The sequence below is a fragment of the Mastomys coucha genome, unplaced genomic scaffold, assembly GCF_008632895.1.
Source record: "Mastomys coucha isolate ucsf_1 unplaced genomic scaffold, UCSF_Mcou_1 pScaffold22, whole genome shotgun sequence".
NCBI lineage: Eukaryota > Metazoa > Chordata > Mammalia > Rodentia > Muridae > Mastomys > Mastomys coucha.
The window spans coordinates 263,287,288-263,304,559 of NW_022196905.1; the positions used below are offsets into that span (position 1 = coordinate 263,287,288).

A 17,272-nucleotide genomic window follows, 5' to 3' on the forward strand; every position below is an offset into this window, starting at 1 on the left:
AAAAAAAAAAAGAAAGAAAGAAAGAAAGAAAGAAAAAAGAAAAGCAAGAACAAATAACAAATAACATAGCATATGGTTTCTTCTCCTTAAAGAGTAGAATTATTTTCTCAGGTCTGAAGCAAGCTCAGTGGTTAAGACCCAAGTTTGGTTCCTAGCACTCACAATCACCCGTAACACCAGCTTCAGGTGTTCAAATGCCCGCTTTGGCCTCTATGGCCACCCACCCACACCTACCCCCCTCCACAAAGACAAAAATATAAGTAAATCATTTTTTTTTTAAAAAAAAATACCTTCTCATGGGAAAATAGGATCAAAAACATTATAAAATTACTTTCAGTAAGAAAAAAAAACTATACTAGAAGACAAAAATATCACTATGGGCCAGGGAACATGTAAGCCCAGGCCACCCACTGCTGACAGACACCTCCAGCCTGATCAGCTGGCTCTCACTGGAACCATTTTTCTCCTCCACTACAGAGGGTGCTGCAGTTAGAGAGTAAGCCTGACCAAGGCTAGTCAGCTGCACAGAGACCCAAGGAGGCATCCATCCCCTCAGCAACTTGCTCCTGAGAATAAGCTGAGGGACAGCCATGCTGCTCTTTGCCCCAAGTCTAGAGTCTGGCTTGATGTGGGCAAGCAAGAGAGTAACCATAGTACTCCAAAGGTGCCCTCATGGTAAGGTCAGACTTGTATGATTTGGGAGACCTGACAGGTTCTGGATATCAAGAGCAGACCACTGTGTCGGTGGTATGGGGGCTCTAAATACAGACAACAGTAGCCCCTCCAGCTATGACATGCTTACTTGCCTATCCTGAATTTGTCCCCACGGTCTAGGACAGGTGCCTGAGGAAAGCGTCCAACTTCTATGTAATCGTCCAGGGTTGGGAGAAACAGAAGAGAGGCATTTCCTACTAAGAACCTTTGGAGGTTAAGACAAAATCTGTCTGCCAAGTTGAGCATGGAAGCTCACACTTATAATCCCAGCAATTGGGTACGGGGCCGGGGGTGGGTAGCGTGTTAAAGAGAAGGATTGTGGTAAATGCAAGTTCAAAGCCAGCCTGGGCTCAGAGAGACCCTTTCTCAAAAACAAAGAAATGCAAAGCAACTATTGCCTGTTCTCTGTTCTTCCTTCTATACCTGGGGCTTTGGGAGCTAGCCTTTTCCTTCGGTGTATCAGTTTCCCTTTGGAGACAAGGAGCTGCCATCCAACAGGGTGGCTACTGTTTTTATGGTAAATGAAGCCACCAAACTAGCAAGGCTAAATGAGGAAATAAAACCTCACATTTATGTAAATGGAGTCTCCGATTTACAGACAAGTTCACAGACAGGTAACCCCCTGCCTTGAATCAGAAGGTGACATTAACAATGGTCATTCGGTTCACTAAGGTAGACTGGCCACATCAGCAACACTGTTGGCAGGCAAGGCCAAGGCACAAAATAAGTCCAAAAGCCATTCCAAGAAGCCAGATGGTGATCAAAGGAAGTCAGATGGCACTAATCTTGAGACTGCATCTCAGCTAAGAAACTAGGTGGTATATGGGTAGGCATAAGGTGCTGAACATCAGTGGGATGTCTTAAAAAGCATCATCAGCCAACTGCTACTAGGTATGGAAAACCCAGGCCTTTCCCACGGCAAGTCGGAGGGTCACCCACTGATGGGAAGGGACAGTGGGGAAGGAACTGATGGGTAAAAACGCCCACTGTACGACTCAAAACAGAAAGAGCATGTGCATTTTCCCCGGCTTCCATGACTTATTCTACAAGCCTACAACGCCTGACTTCAATGAATGAGCCCGAGTGGCTGGAATGCACGCAGGAATCAGGCCTGAAGCTCTCTCTCTACCGTCGGGGGTACATCTGAGGAGCACGGGTCAGTGCTGGTGTCACCCCGCAAATCCAACCTGCTTGCATCTCTCAGGATTGGATTCCTGGGGTGGAGACTGAGCAAGTCATCCACCCGAGCAAGCAGAAAGAAGTCTGAATTCCTGGCCCATGCACGCCAGCAGGCACCCTCCAGGCGGGTCCTCGTCCCTGCCGCCAGCCTGAGCCCATCCCCGGTGCCCCCACCTCCCAGGTGCTTCCATGCTGGGCAGGGGCGGCCGCAGGGAGAGGGCGGCTCGGCCCACTCACCGCACTCCGGGTACTGGTCCGCCCAGTCCCCCGACTGCGGGCAGCCGCCGCCCGCCGGGGCCTCCTGCTGCTGCCGGTGCTGAAGCTCCTGCTTCAGCAAGGACAGCGGAGAGTAGTGCTCGGTGGCCTGCGCGCAGGCCAGCGCCCCCAGCAGCAGGAGCAGCGGCCGCACCACCGCGGCACACAAGCTGCCCCAGCAGCCGCAGCCGAAGCCGGCAGGTGCCATCTTCCTGCACGGCGCAGGCGCGGCCCTGCTCTGCCCGCCGTGAGCAGGTGGGCGCGGCGCGCAGCCAGAGTACCCGCTGGGAGTCGTAGTCCGCATCTTGTTAGCCTCAAGCGCTCGCTCAGCGCCCGGACTACAAGTCCCAAGAAGCCTTTGGGTATTCCTTCCAAGGCCAGTCCAAGCGTCTTCCGCCAGCGGCCGGAAGTAGGAGCCCTAGAGTGGCCATGGGGACCGGCGGGCGTAGGGGTACACGGTCTGGGAAAGGCACGGAAGGCGCGGCTGCGGCTTCGTCCTCTTGCCTGTATCGTTGTATCGAGTGCAACCGGGAGGCCCAGGAGCTGTACCGGGACTACAGCCACGGCGTGCTCAAGATAACCATCTGCGTGAGCGCGCCGGGGGGCGGGGCGCGGCTAGGAAGGCGGATCCGAACGTACTGCGGTCCGGGGCAAGGCCAGGGAGCTTGAGCACGCGGGGGAGGAGTGGTCCTTATGATGGTGTGAAAGAGAAAGCAAGGATGTGTTTGAAGACTGCCTAGGCCATGGATGTTCTAAAACTTATGGCACCCAAGAGTGCTGGCGCGTTCCTGTGACTCCAGCACTCCACTCGCATGCCAGGCAAGAGGAGGAGCACGAGTTGGACGCCAGCCTTGGTTACCTAGAGAGAGACTGTCTCAAACGAATAAAGCAGTGATGGAGAGAGATGTGATTCACTAAGTAAATAGGAATTGTAGCAGGAAGCGTGTCATTCTCTTGTTGAGCCTGAAGAGATGGAAGCAATGTTTGAGGTCCGGTGCTGTAGAGATTTCTTAGAAGAAAACTGTGTCTTTTCGGGGTACTTGCCAATTTAATAGTAAATAATACAACAACTTAACCAAAATAGAAAACATTTATCACGGCCGGGGATATTGCTCGGTTGGTAGGCTGCTTGCCTGACATTCAGGCAGCCTTAGATTCCGTCTCCAGCACCAAGCCTGTAATCCCTGCAACTGGGACATGGAGGCAGGAGTTCCAGAAGAGAAAGAGAGGGGGAGAGAGAGAGAATGAATCTCTCTCTCTCTGTCTGTCTCTCTCTCTTTGTCTCTGTCTCTCTCTGTCTCTGTGTGTGTGTGTGTTTCTTCTCGATACTCAAAGTGAAGGCAGGAGGGAGCAGTGGAGAGAGTCTGGTGGAAGAGCACCCACTGATCCATGAGGTCCACCGATGGAGAAAGTCAGGGTGCTCCCTATGTGGTGAGTGCCATGAAAAGAGGATGGACGACACCAGGGTTGTAGAAGGAGCTTCTTTGGGTAGAAGTTACTGGCATCTCATTGTAATAGTCTTCAGATGGCAAGGTGGCACACTGTCTCAGCCTTCTAAATTATAAGTCCTCGAGGTTAGAGGATTGTGGGTGGCTCCAGGTGATTAACTTCTTGGAGCTCATGAAGCTCTGGGGAAGGAGAGCTCTTGTCACATCCTGGCCACAGCACAGGCATCTATCTGGCTAACAAATGATACAGAAGGAATAGGAGTCCTGTGTTTACTGATGCTGGTCTTTCCCCTCCTGCTTCCAAGTTTTGTCTGCCTCCCTGTTCTTACATTTGGGATACTGTCTGAAAGTGGGACTTAGATAGCTTTTGAAAGATAGAGGGACTTGCCAACTTAACAGTTTCTCTTGGCACCAGTGTTACATCTCTGGGCTTGAGCCTCATGCATGAGGGGAAGAGATAGGTTCCATGCAGTAGCAAAGGAAGGGGATCTGGGAAGAGCCTCTGTCCTGAGCTCCACCTCTAAGTGTGGTTGCTCTGAACTCACAGGTAATTTCAGGTAGTTGAAAGATGTGAACCTCTGTGCCTCTGTTTTGACAGATTGACATTCGAAGGGGTAGCACAACTGCCGGTTCCCCCAGTAACTGGAGAGGCATGGTATTTCTTACAGTGGTGTTACTGAAGTAGAGAATCTCTTCCCAGGGACAGTGGATCTGCTTTGTTATGTTGTACAGGGTTACAGTTCTCTGATGCACTTGACTTTTTCCTAGGTTTGGTGTAACTGAAAGGTGATCCTGGTCTGCCTGTGGTTTCTGTTTCTGTTTCTGTTTCCATCAGCCTTTCTAAGTGTTCACTTGGAATCGAAGCCATTCGATTTTCAGTGAATGGTAGAAATGGTGCAACTTTGAAATTAATACTGTTTCAATTTCCACTTGTGATTTGATGTGATTTAACAACCTGGTTCTAATTCTTCTCCTCACAGTATAGGAGTTTGAGGGGAAGCCATTTGGAAGCTGAGGGAGTCTTGATTTGGGGTTACACAGACCCAGTCTGCACAACCCACGTCTGGGCACACGGCATAGCACAGGCTGTGTCTATGGTAGCAGAGAAAGAACATTTTCTTTCCAAGTTCTGGCTCTCACTGGAGAAAAGCCCAGGCTTAGGATTGCTGACACTGTACCCTGATCTCTGGCCACCTGTAGCTCTTAGAAGCTAGGAACTTTGTTGAACATCTATCTCCAGACCTGGAACCACAATCCACACCACAGCCCATGAGCCAAAGTGTGTTAGAGTAGCTTTCAAGAATGGCGCACGCCTTTAGTCCCAGCACTGGAGAGTCAGAGGCAGGCAGATTTCTGAGTTCGAGGCCAGCCTTGTCTACAGAGTAAGTTCCAGGACAGCCAGGGCTGCACAGAGAAACCCTATCTTGAAAAACCAAAAAAAGAAAGAAAGAAAGAAAGAAAGAAAGAAAGAAAGAAAGAAAGAAAGATCATACAAACTGAAAGTGGAATTGAAAATAGGGTCTTCTGAAATGCTTTTGTGCCTGAAGTGGGTTTTTAAATCAAATTCCTATGTGACTTCTGTCTGTTTTGTTGGGTGATTTGAGGCAGGGTCTTATTCAGCCCCTGCTAACTCAGCATCCTCCTACCTCTGTTACGGTTATGTGTTGCTACATCTAGCTTTCCTTTTAGATTCTTGAGAGTAAATTTTAAATATTCGTATTTCTAGTTAGAAGCTTACATTTAGTCGTCATGAAGCCACTTCTCGCATGGGTGAACATTTTTAACTGGAGGATTTTGAATAGATGCCTAGATACCTTGTTGATGGGTATCAATTTTTAAGTCCTTTACATTTTCAGAATGTGTTAATTTGTTTGTTCTAATATTATTTTGTATTTTTCCCAGAAATCCTGCCAGAAACCAGTAGACAAATATATTGAATATGATCCTGTTATTATCTTGATTAATGCCATTTTATGCAAAACTCAAGCCTATAGGCATATTCTATTCAACACTAAAATAAATGTAAGTTATGGTATTTTAAATTTTTTAAAATTTGTGTGTATGCACTGTGTGTGTGTGTGTGTGTGTGTGTGTGTGTGTGTGTAAGTAAGGAGGAAGGATATGTGTACCCTATTGCAGGTGCTCATGACAGCTGGAGCTGGAGTCACAGACAGCTAGCTGTATGCCTCCTCTCATGGGCTCTGGGAACACAACTCCTGTCCTCTGTAAAAGAAATTTGTCTTCTTTTTTTTTTTTATATTCTGAAACTGTCTTACTCTTTACATTTTTTTTTACTTTATCCAACTTTTTTTATTAGATATTTTCTTTATTTACATGTAATATGGTTTCTCCTTTCCCAATTTCCCCTCCAAAAAACAAACAAACAAACAAACAAAAACAGCAGGAACAAACTCCTGTTGCCTCCCCTCTTCCCACAATTTGTCTTCTTAACTGCTTCTTCTTATTCTTTCCAACCTTGACTTTAAATTTTTTTACTATTACCTGATGCTTTTGCATTTAACAGAAATAATAGTTTCAGACAGATTTAGAGAATATATAACAATTCTAACTGGGAATTTTTTTTCCTCTCCCATGTCTGCAAGTTTTCTAGAAGAAATAGATACAAATTTAAAAGAGTGTGCAGTGCTTCTGGCTGCTCCAGGATGTGGTCACAGTGAGACACCTGCAGCATAGTCTGGATGTCTCTAGTGTGTGACCTCTTTAACTGTTGACTCGGGGCAGAGTGAGCTAACCATAGCTAGCTAGCTAGGTGTATAGCGGCTTCCCTCACTGCTGTGACCTAATACCTGGAAGCAGCAGCTTCTGTGTGGCTTACAGTTTGAGTCCATTACGATGGGGGAGGCATGCTCATGAAAGGGCAAGACTGCTTAAGGAAGAAGCACCAAGGCTTCGTTTGCTAGCTTTGTTTCCCCTCCTTTCCCAGACAGGGACCCTGCCAAAAGAACAGCACTGCCCACATCCAGTCTTCCCTCCTAGGCCAGTCCTATTTGCAAACACCCCTAAGACAAATGTGGATGTGTACGTTATCACTGCAATAGGTGGTTTTTTTATTTTGTTTTTCCAACAGTTAGTATTTTATTCAGATAAACAGTCTCATTACAAGTAGTCCAAGAACAGTCAAATAAGAACTCAAATAAAATCGGATGTTAAAAGATTGAACTTAAAACATCGTAGCCAATGAATGGTGCCATGTTTGCCTATGATCTCTCCAATATGAAACTACATTCACACCTCAGTGGCCACCAAACCATTCAGGATAGCTTCCCCAACTAAGCTTTCACACCCTGAATAGCTGTGGGGTGTTGGGAGAACCAGCTCGACAAGTGGCCAATCAAGGATTCAAGTAAGTATCAGCATCAGTCGCCAGTGCCAAGGCCCTCCACAAAGCTATGGCCAGTCTTGGCCGTGGTCTAAGGTGGAAGGTCTGTCTTTCCAAACCACTGGCAGAATGTCACCCTGGATAATTTTTAATCTAATTAATTTGACAATCAGAATCTAACACAGAATAGGAAACAATTATACCTGGATCTAGGGAGTAAACACTAAAAGAAAACTGTACTCTGCTGTTAAGAGAATGCAGGGAATGAATAAAAAAGTCAGAAAGGTACTAACATTTAAGGTTGCATTTTTCAAAATTCTCACTTTTCATACTTAACTTTAAATGGCTTAATAGTTTGGGTTGAATTGACAGGTAAATTCAAGACATCAGTTAAATTTGAAACTTAGATAAGCAGTAAAAATTTTGTAGCATTCTGTCTATCCCAATTACTACATGGGATATACTTAAAACAAATTATTTGTTGTGAATCTAAAACTCAAAATTTAACTGGGCATATGCTTTTATTTGCTTACTTTGGCCCTCCTAAATTTTGGCAGAACTAGACAGTGCAAGTGGTCTGCCCCTCATAATCAGGGTCTTTTAAGTGACCAGAGTGTTGATTTTCAAGCTTGTTTACACACTGAAATTTCCTGGGTAGGGTGAGAGAGACCTCCCCAGATCTCAGTTAATATCTTTGTGAATGACATTGGGGGACCTCCTTCCCAGATGTTTCCAGAGGACCTGTGTGCCAGCCAGTGGAGGAACCTCAGAACTTGAGACTGGCACAGGTTGAGTTGGGTTCACAAACATCCCAAACATACATCCCCACTGTTAGGTCCTGAGAAAGCTCAGTTTGCAGGAAAGGACTGGGGAAATTGGTAAATAAAACATTTAGGATCTTAGGAACTCTGATTATTTTCACTGTTAATAGTTTTTTTCTCTTTCAGCCCTGAGGTTTCTTCTTTTTTTAAAATCCTGTTCGGACTAATAGTTTATGTGGTGTGCTAAAATCTTTAGATTAGCTGGGTGTGGTGGTACACACCTTTAATTCCAACACTTAAGAGGGAAGCCAGCCTGGTCTACAGAATGAGTTAGTCAGAGGCAGTCAGGGTTACACAGAGAAACTCTGTCTTGGAAAAACCAAACACGCACACAATGAAACAGCCTGCTCTGAAACAGTTCTGACTGCTTCCAGCTGTGTAAGTCACATAAACGTGACTGTTTGTCTGGGGTGGGGGATAGGGGTGTTGAAAATATGATTCTTGGTGTGTGTATGTGAGTACTCTTGGAATTGCTACAAAATACACCCACCCAGGTTTTACTCCTAAAAATCTGACTCTGGACTGGGTTCTCTGATGGTCCAAGCTTGGAAATCCCCCATGGGCTTCTGATAAATACTGCTAGTTAAAAACTTGTAACTTCATGAATTACATGTAACTTACATAATTAGCTAGTTAATAACATTGGAAATCCACATGGGTCATTCTCAGTACAACTACTGAGTGTAATATGGTGCACATTTAAAGTACTTGGAAGGCTGAAGCAGCTTCGTCTACATAGCAAGACCTTGTCTCATTCAATCAATCAATAATGCCTACACCTGCTCAGCTGCAGTGTGCCTCTTGGTGTGCCTTCAGCTCACAGCTTCTTTACCTGATCCAATGACACTGTCTTTGACTGTCAGATCCATGGGAAACTCTGCATGTTTTGTTTGCTTTGTGAAGCATACCTGCGGTGGTGGCAGCTGCAAGACTCAAGCCAGAGTACAGCCCCCGATGATGTGATCCGGTACGCCAAGGAGTGGGACTTCTACAGGATGTTTGTGATTGCTTCTTTCGGTAAGCAGATACTGAGTGGTTCGTGTTTAGCTTAACCATCTGATCAAAGCTAAGACATGGTGAGACAACGAGTAATACAGGCATGGAGACCATATTTTAGCTCTATCACTAACCTGCCCTTCGAGTTTCTCTGAATTGCCTGATAGGTTATTTCCCGACCAGTGAAATGAGTCAATTCAAGCTAGCCAGGTTAGATTATATTAAAGGTAGGTTTATTGGGAAGCTGCTCTCTGGTGAGTTCACGGGCTCCAAAGGATTGAGGCCAGGGGAGTCACCATGGATTGAAGGTTTAAGGAGGAAGGAGGTAGGGGGGAGAGGAAGAAAAAAAGGGTGCTAGGGCACAGAGAAGAAGAAAGAGGAGAGCAACCAAAATTTCTGGATTATATAGGGAGCTGTAAAGTTCAAGGTTGGGGCAAGGTATGCTAGGTAGGGACAGAGGGATGCTAGAGACCAGGTCTGCTTTGATAGGTAAGGTACGCACCTCAGTCCCTTGTCTTGGGTATGAAACCAAACAGCACCTGCTTGTTTTGTCTTGTATATGGTAGAGAAATAGTAACGGAACACTTGTCAGACTAGGACATTTTGTAAAGTTCTTACTGTCCACCTTGAAGATTTCATTATTGGAAACATTAGTAATTGTCTGGTGTTTCCCAGTACATTAGGCTGGCTGTGTGGAGCAGATAGATGTCTGATGGTAAGTTTGTTGCTTGTGGGACTGCAGACAGAGACAGGCTACTCCCCAGACTTACCTGGGTTTGGAGGTGCTGTTCATTAAAATTAAAACCTTCAGCTTTCTTTCTAGGGTCCGAAATGCACTGAATTAATTTCTGTGGCAACTTTATTTCTAATTTCCAACCTTTCCTGCTTCAGAAGCATTTGACTTAAGCGAAGCTGTGGCACACACCTGTACTCTCAGCTACTCTGGAGGCTGAAGCAGGATTGTTGGAATCTAACAAGCTATGAGGCCAGTCTTAGCAAAGCAGTGAGGCTCTACCTCAAAAATAAATTAAAACAGCCCTTCCATTAATTACATAGCATTGTTTCAGGAATTCTCCAAATATGATGCCTTCCATGCCGTATTCTGGATCACAGGCTCTCTTTTGTCCCCTATCTGACACCATCCCTCCTCTCTCTGGCATCAGCCCCACTGGACAGCTAGTAAGCTGTTGTACCAAAGGCGACTCACTGCTGATGGCCTGGGTCTCTCTCTCTCTCCCTGATGCTGAAGCCTGCGGCTGCATGGTGCATTAGTTAAAAAGGAGGCAATGTATAAATGAGATATTTTATTGTAGGAAGGAGGAAATAAGCCAGTCAAGTAGAAAGAAGGAAAGGAGAGGAGGAGAGAAAGAGAAAGGAGAAGAAGAAAGCAAGAGAGCAAGAAGGCAAAAGAAGAGAACAAAGGGCAGGAAAAGATAGAAAGAAGGCAAGAGAAGAACAAAGAGCAAGAGAGAGAGGAGGGGGCAAACCGCCCCTTACATTGTACGGGGCGTGGCATGCCTGGCTGTGCTGTGGTCAGATGACTGAAGATAGGGTCCAGCTAGAATGCTGGGAGCTTGGGGCATTGTCTGCCTGATAGAGCACACATCTCCTGTGGGGGCAGCTGTGAGGGGTTGTGACTGAAGCAGGAGCCAAAGACTCAGGAGTTATGGCCGAGCTCCTTCCGCCTCCTGCAAGCAGAAAACTGCCCAGGGAGGCTCTAGGGCTCAAGGCCAAATACTCAACTGAGTCTAAGTTACCTGAACAGACCACTGCCCTACATTAAGCTGCCATCTCCAAGCCTGCCCTTGCTCTGCTCTGCACACAGCTCCCACTGCAGGGTGCTAAGACCAAAGGCCTCGGTGTCCCACTAAAGCCTCCTTGGAGCCCTCAGTTCAGTTATTGAAAGTTTCGGTCATTTCATCTTCAGGATAGTTCTGACCCTGCTCCCCAGTACATACATGTCTGCCTGGGACTTTAGACAAGCTAGAGTAATGTGGCTCAGGCCTGGCACTGTTCCCTAAGGTCGCTTCTCCACACAGATGTTCCCTTTATGGTAAGCCCAGTGCCCGTATGGATCTTTTTTTACAGTGACAGAGGGTCTTTGGAGTGTGATGAGCTCCTTCCTTCCCATGCATCTCAATGCACCTCCTGTCCCCCATTCTAGCCTACTCTGACCCAGCAGCTTTGGGCACAGTAAGCCTCCAGCTGATGGCCTTAGAACTGGCTTTCCCTTTACTCTGGTGCTTGTCCATGATGGCTCCGTATCTGACTTCATGTCCCTGGGGTCTTGGCTTCAATCTCATCTTTGTGGCACTTACCCTGACACCACCTCTACCTTTTCCCTGACAGCCCTACTTTCTGTCTTGCTCTGCCATGCCTCACAGGGTGCACACCATCTCACCTAATACAGTGCTGTGGTTATTACTAACTTCTTGCCCATTTGCCTTCACCCTCTTATGTGAAACCCCTGAGGGCTAGGCCCACCATGGCTGCTCAGTAGGCATTTATTTGTCTGGGTCAATGCCTTAGTCAGGGTTTCTATTCCTGCACAAACATCATGACCATGAAGCAAGTTGGGGAGGAAAGGGTTTATTGAGCTTACACTTCCACACTGCTGTTGATCACCAGAGGAAGTCAGGACTGGAACTCAAGCAGGTCAGGAAGCAGGAGCTGATGCAGAGGCCACAGAGAGATGTTCTTTACTGGCTTGCTTCCCCTGGCTTGTTCACCCTGCTCTCTTATAGAACCCAAGACTTCCAGCCCAGGGATGGCACCACCCACGAGGAGCCCTACCCCCTTGATCACTAATTGAGAAAATGCCCCACAGCTGGATCTCATGGAGGCACTTCCCCAACTGAAACTCCCTTCTCTGTGATAACTCCAGCCTGTGTCAAGTTGACACACAAAACCAGCCAGTACAGTCAATGAATGAAAGATTGCATACAGATAGACATACTCTCTGACCTGACCTGTCCTGTCAATAGGATATTCATTCACCGTGCAGCGGTGCTGACTTACCTAAAGACTCCTCGGTGTTAGTGGGATAGACACTAGAGATGCATCAATGGAAAAAACCCTGATGTTCTCTCCCTCTTAGAGCCTAGAATGGAGAGAATATGACTTGTTCACTTGGGCTTATGGCTGTCTTAATAACCATGATACACATCAGTCCAAAATGTACAGGGTTTATTACCGTATACATCTTACAGACACTAATACTCAAGGGGACTGGAGAAATAGCTCAGTGGTTAGGAGCATATACTGATCTGGCAGCGGACCACAACTACCTGTGACTCCACCTCAAGGGATCAGATGCCCTCCTCTGGCCTCCACAGACACTGGCTCTCACATACATATACCCACACACAGACAGGCACAGATAACTAAAATAAACATTAAAAACAAAATACTCAGCTGGCTGGTGGTGCCACACACCTTTGATCCCAGCACTTGGGAGGCAGAAGCAAGTAGATCTCTTGAGTTCCAGAACAGCCAGGGCTACACAGAGAAACCATGCCTCAAACTTAAAAAACAAAACAAAACAAAACAAAACAGAAAAACCTCAAGCATATCACCGAGCCCAAGAGCTAAAACATAATGTCAGGCTTTAAAGCAGATCTTAGGATTGATGGCACACGTCTATAGATCCCAGAACTCTGAGATACAGTAAAGTCAGAAGTTCAAGACTACCCTGGGCATTGTAGCAAGGCACCAGCCCCCACCCCTGCCCAAAAAGAAAAAAACCTCTAAAACCTATTGGAAAATATTTCTTAGAGTTGGGACTCTTATGGTTTTCAGGGTTAGACTGGGTGAGACGTCTGTATTCCTCTCATTTGCTCCATAGAACAAGCTGCCTTTTTTACTGGCATGTTTGCTTTCCTGTGGGCACAGCAACCTATGACAGCAAGAAGAGCACACGACTTTGTTTTACTGCTGAAAGCACTGTTGCTGTCCAGCTACGGGAAGCTCCTGCTAATTCCGGCCGTCATCTGGGAGCATGACTACACACCTTTGTGTCTCAGGCTCATTAAAGTGTTTGTCTTGACATCAAATTTCCAGGCAGTCAGAGGTGAGTGTGTGCCTTCTTATTTGATATATCAGTCTTCAGGCTTCTGGAAGGCTGAAGTACTGGCCCCGGGGCATCAGACTTGGTGACCCATATAGGTCCTGCGTATGCCAGTGGCACCCTACACACAGCAGACAGTTGGAATCATTCCATTCAGCTATATGGTGCTGTGTCTGCAGAGCCCATGCATCTGCACCATCTCCCCTGTGGGTGAGGCAGCACCTTTTGTTACCAGTGCTTTTGTCTGGCAAGGAGAAAATGCCAGGTGCCTGCCTCCCACAGTAAAACAGTTTCTGCCTGCCAGCTGAGTCTTCAGTTTTTAGGCAATCTGAAAAGCGTTGCTGTGAACGAAGCTGCTGCCTGCCCTTCTTTCTTGTCGGGCTCTTCCTGAACTGTGATGCTAGTCTCCTTAAACCTTCAGGTTAGATGGTTGGATGGTGGTGATTGTTCTGAGACAGTCTTCCTATCCCTGGCTGTCCTCATGGATCCTCCCATATGAAGCTTCCAAGAGCTGGGGTTACAGGCAGGAGCCACCACACACAGCTTTATTGTCTCTATTTCGTGGGCTTCTGCCTCTTTGCTTGAGAAGAGCTTGATGCTTTATTAGAGCAGAGACTTAGGTAGGGATAGTGAAGACGCTAAGAGTAGGGTGGGTTCCCCACCCCCACCCCCCACCCTGGTCAGTTCTTGCAGCGGTTCCCAGTTCTCACCGCCATGCAGCTCACAGGCCTGCTACATCTCGAGAGTTCCTAGCACAGTTGCTGTTTTGTTTTCTAGTGACCCTGAACACCAGCCGGAGGCTCTCTCTGTTGACCGTGCTGAGCGGTGTACTGCTGGAGAGCATCATGGTCCTCTTCTTCCAGAGGATGGAGTGGGATGTGGGCAGTGACTGTGCAGTCTACAAGCCTCAGGACTTCTGATGCTACTGGAATTGTGTCATCTGTCCATCCTACATACGTCACCAACAACAGACCAAGGGAATGATCCCACCCGCAACCCTGGTTGTGAGGACTGTCACAACATGGCACCTTCCTGGGCAGCTGTCCCACCAAGGAAAGTCTCCTCAGCATCTGTTGACTGCCTGTGTAATCTGGGGCCTCTCCTCCATACTGAATGTTAGCAGCCCTAGCTCCACACAGGTAATCACAGCTGCTGAGAGTTGAGGGCCGTGGCTGTGTCATGCTGGAGGTCAGCATTCCAGGAGCATCCCTTCATGCAGTGTGGCTGGGTTGGCGCTGTCCGTGGCCTCTCCCCTCGCAGCCCTGTACTTCAGGCTGCTGTCTCCAGGAGGACGGGGTGCTGGGCTCCCTGTTCCTTCACTTGCCTTCATTGCTGCTTCCCACCGGTCCTCACTGTCTAGCCCTTGCTGGGCTACAGGACCTGAGTACACCCATCCGTCCATGGCTGCTGCTCCTTATCTTTTGTCACTCAGTCTCTTCACCTCTAGACTCTCTCCGATTCTCAACCACACACACTCTGAAGGAAGCTGTGGGGTAGTTCTCTGCCAGGCCTTTGTAGTATGCTTCCTGCCTTCGACCTGCTTTGTCTACACAAGGTTCAAGATACTTGAGTAGGAGCTCTCTGCTGCTCATGTGATCTCAGCAGGACTCAGTAGCCTCTGAGAACACTTCTGTTTGAGGGCCTGAGCCCCACTTGCTTCTCCCCAGCCACACTGCCTCCCTGTGCCCAGAGCACAGTGCTACAGGTTCCTTCAGTTTGTTCTTCATCTGTCATTCGTGGTGTTCCTTCCTTCTCTTGTCTTCTGCCGTGTGTAGCTCCCTGCTGTCCCTCCCTCTCTCTGACCCCACAGGCCCCTTCCTCCACCCAAGAAAGCAGGATCCTAGGATGAAGAAAAGCAAGAGGACCCAGAGCAGGAAAGAGAGTCATACTCAGGCTCATGTCACCTTGGCTGTGGAGCGCTCCACTCCTCACATATCCTATTTCCTGCTGTGCTATAAGCCAGCCCAGCTTCCTTCCTCCTGTGTCTTTGGAGGTGTGGCTGCTGGACCTGACCTCCCTCCTCCATGTTCATGTGTAGCTCTTCATTCTGGACATTCTGTCTGAATTGCTGCTTTCCCTGCCTTTCCCTTTGTGAACCTCCCTTTCCATGCCCTGGGTCCACAGTGCTAAACTTCACGGAACTGCTGCAGCTATGAGCTTGTGCTCTCTTTCCATCAAAACCTTCCAGCTAGTGCTGGGATTCTAGCCCCACCCACTTCCTTCCTTCATGTGAAGGGGTGGGTGGGCCAGTTCCACCCAGATCTCTCTCCTGCAGTACTGGGTCTAGTCCCCTGCCTGACACTTGGTATATTCAAGAGTATGGGCCAGGTGGTGGTGGCTCACGCCTTTAATTCCAGCACTTGGGAGGCAGAGGAGGGTGGATTTCTGAGTTCGAGGCCAGCCTGGTCTACTGAGTGAGTTCCAGGACAGCCAAGGCTATAACAGAGAAACCCTGTCTTGAACCCCACCCCCACCCCCCAAAAAAGTATGGCCCTCTGTCCAATAGGCCCACACTCTAGCTGCTTCTGGTTCCCTCTATAGAACATCACTTTGACTCCTGCAGAGGGCACCTCTCTACATTCCACCCTAGCACTTCTACCCAGTTGGCACCTCACAGCAGCTGTCTTCCAAATTACTACTGCAGGCCACCCAGGGCTGTGTTCCCTCTGTGCTTCTGTGTATCTGGCTGTCTGCTGTAATTCATAGGAGTAAAATCAGCTATGAGTCTTTAGAACCCACTACAGAGCCAGTGGCCTGCTGTGTTATCTTGTACTTGAGAGACCCTGCCTCGGGCTCCCCTGTCTTCCATGGCTCCCAGCCAGCCTTGGAAGCAGGGCTTCTGTGGTGATCAGAACAGGCACTACAAAGTAGTCTTGCTCTGTTGTCTACAGCTTCATTCTTTACTCTCTGTGGTGGGACCAGCTACCTCAAAAGAGAAGGCACAAAAGAACCCAAGGTCTCTGCTTTCTCTGAGTGAAGCCAAGACTGGGGATTTCTGAATGTACCCAGATAACCCCAGGAAGATCTGAACCACCTATACACAAGGCTGAGCGCACTCGGGCAGGCACCTTGGTTCCACAGTAATAAAGGTCTCAGCTCTGTTCCTTTATGTCCTTTAAGTCTAAATATTACACTGTGCCTTTAAACCTGTATTTTGTGTTTTTCTGAATAAATTGAGCTTTTTATACATTTCTGGTTCAGTAACTAAGATTGTCTTTTGAATTATTCCAGCCAGAAATAACCAAGATAAGCATCATAGGTATCTCTGTAATGATATGATAAAACACCACAACCAGGGTACTTGGTAAAAGAAAGTGTTTCATTCAGCGTATGGTTTCAGAGGGCGAGAGCCCATGGTGGTGGAGAGAAGAAACAGCTGAGAGTTCACATCTTGATCCACAAGCAGGAGGCACAGTGAGCACTGGGAACCACAGGAGTGGTTGACCCTCAAAGCCCATCCCAGTGACACACCTCCCAACAAGGATTAAGATCACTCCTAATCCTTCCCAAACAGCTCCACCAACTGGGAACCAGCAATTCAAATAGATGGGCCTAATACATGATGGCTCACTCCTTTAATCCCTTTAAGCACTCTGGCGGCAGAAGGATCTCTGAGTTCAAGGCCAGCCTGATCTACAAAGCTAGTTTCGGGACAGCCAGGGCTACACAGAGAAACCCTGTCTTGCAAAACCTATATGCGTGTATTTCTATGGGGGCCATTCTCATTCCAGCCACGAAGATCTTAAAATCCCCAAGTGCCACAGCCTGGAGATGAATTATACCCCATTATATTATTGTTACATTCTAAGTATTATATAAGCTGCTAGAGATGGATACAGCAGTAGCATCTACTTAACCCCTGTTCCCGTTTTAGACACGGTTTCACTATCTCACCCATACCAGGCTTGTGAGGAGTGGAGAGTGGTACTCAAAGAATCTACACAGACATCAGAGCCAGCTGTGATGGTGCACACTAATCCTGGCTTCTCCAGGCAGAAGCCGTCTGGGCAGCACCACGAGGTCAAGGCTGGTCTGCTCAGCTTAGCAAAAACTAAAAGGCTGAGCCGTGTAACGAGGCCCTCAGCTACCTTATTGGGTTCTTTACTGACTTCCCTTCTTCAGTCTTACACCCTGCCCCCAACACTAGGTAGGAAAGAAAGACTAGAGGGGAAGGGGGTGTCGACTACTTCCTGCTGATTAGGGACATCAGCTTCCTTGGGGCAAGTCTGATCTTCGAAGTCAGGACATCTCCAAGCAGCAAACATCAACAGCAGGCTCTTAAACTATCGTCAGCTGACATAATCACGCCCCTGCCAGAGCACCAGACAAATCCTAGTCAGCTGCTGTGGACTATCCAAAGCAGCCCCTATATCCCACACCTGGGATTAAAACATTCACATAAAATTTTGTGCTTTTAAAGAAACCATAATTGTCACTAGAGGGTTGTAGCTTA

At 47.6% G+C, this 17,272-nt stretch overlaps 2 protein-coding genes across 10 annotated transcripts in view; one reads left to right on the top strand and one right to left on the bottom strand.

Moving 5' to 3' along the window:
* The window catches only part of Ttc13 (tetratricopeptide repeat domain 13), a 55,467-nt gene extending 53,075 nt beyond the window's left edge, over window positions 1-2,392 (bottom strand). For 5 of the 7 annotated variants that reach the window (XM_031341801.1, XM_031341800.1, XM_031341799.1 and 2 more), the window contains exon 1: window positions 2,131-2,391. In XM_031341801.1, coding sequence (XP_031197661.1) covers window positions 2,131-2,356 — 226 coding nt within the window. In that variant the 5' untranslated portion in view covers window positions 2,357-2,391. Of the gene's footprint in view, window positions 1-2,130 lie in introns of all 7 variants that reach the window. The other 2 variants (XM_031341796.1, XM_031341795.1) reach the window with 1 other exon arrangement.
* Window positions 2,393-2,540: 148 nt separating this feature from the next.
* On the top strand, window positions 2,541-16,008 carry Arv1 (ARV1 homolog, fatty acid homeostasis modulator). Of its 3 annotated transcripts, XM_031341803.1 has the most exons (6): window positions 2,631-2,736; window positions 3,484-3,579; window positions 5,499-5,618; window positions 8,621-8,774; window positions 12,598-12,822; window positions 13,597-16,008. In XM_031341803.1, exons 2-6 carry the CDS (start codon window positions 3,538-3,540, stop codon window positions 13,737-13,739), a joined length of 684 nt encoding a protein of 227 aa, XP_031197663.1. In that variant the 5' UTR covers window positions 2,631-2,736; window positions 3,484-3,537; the 3' UTR covers window positions 13,740-16,008. The 3 variants fall into 3 exon arrangements, with proteins under 3 accessions (XP_031197662.1, XP_031197664.1, XP_031197663.1); XM_031341802.1 differs by lacking the exon at window positions 3,484-3,579 and having other exon boundaries at window positions 2,541-2,736; XM_031341804.1 differs by lacking the exon at window positions 3,484-3,579 and having other exon boundaries at window positions 2,620-3,137.
* The last annotated feature ends 1,264 nt before the right edge of the window (window positions 16,009-17,272 follow it).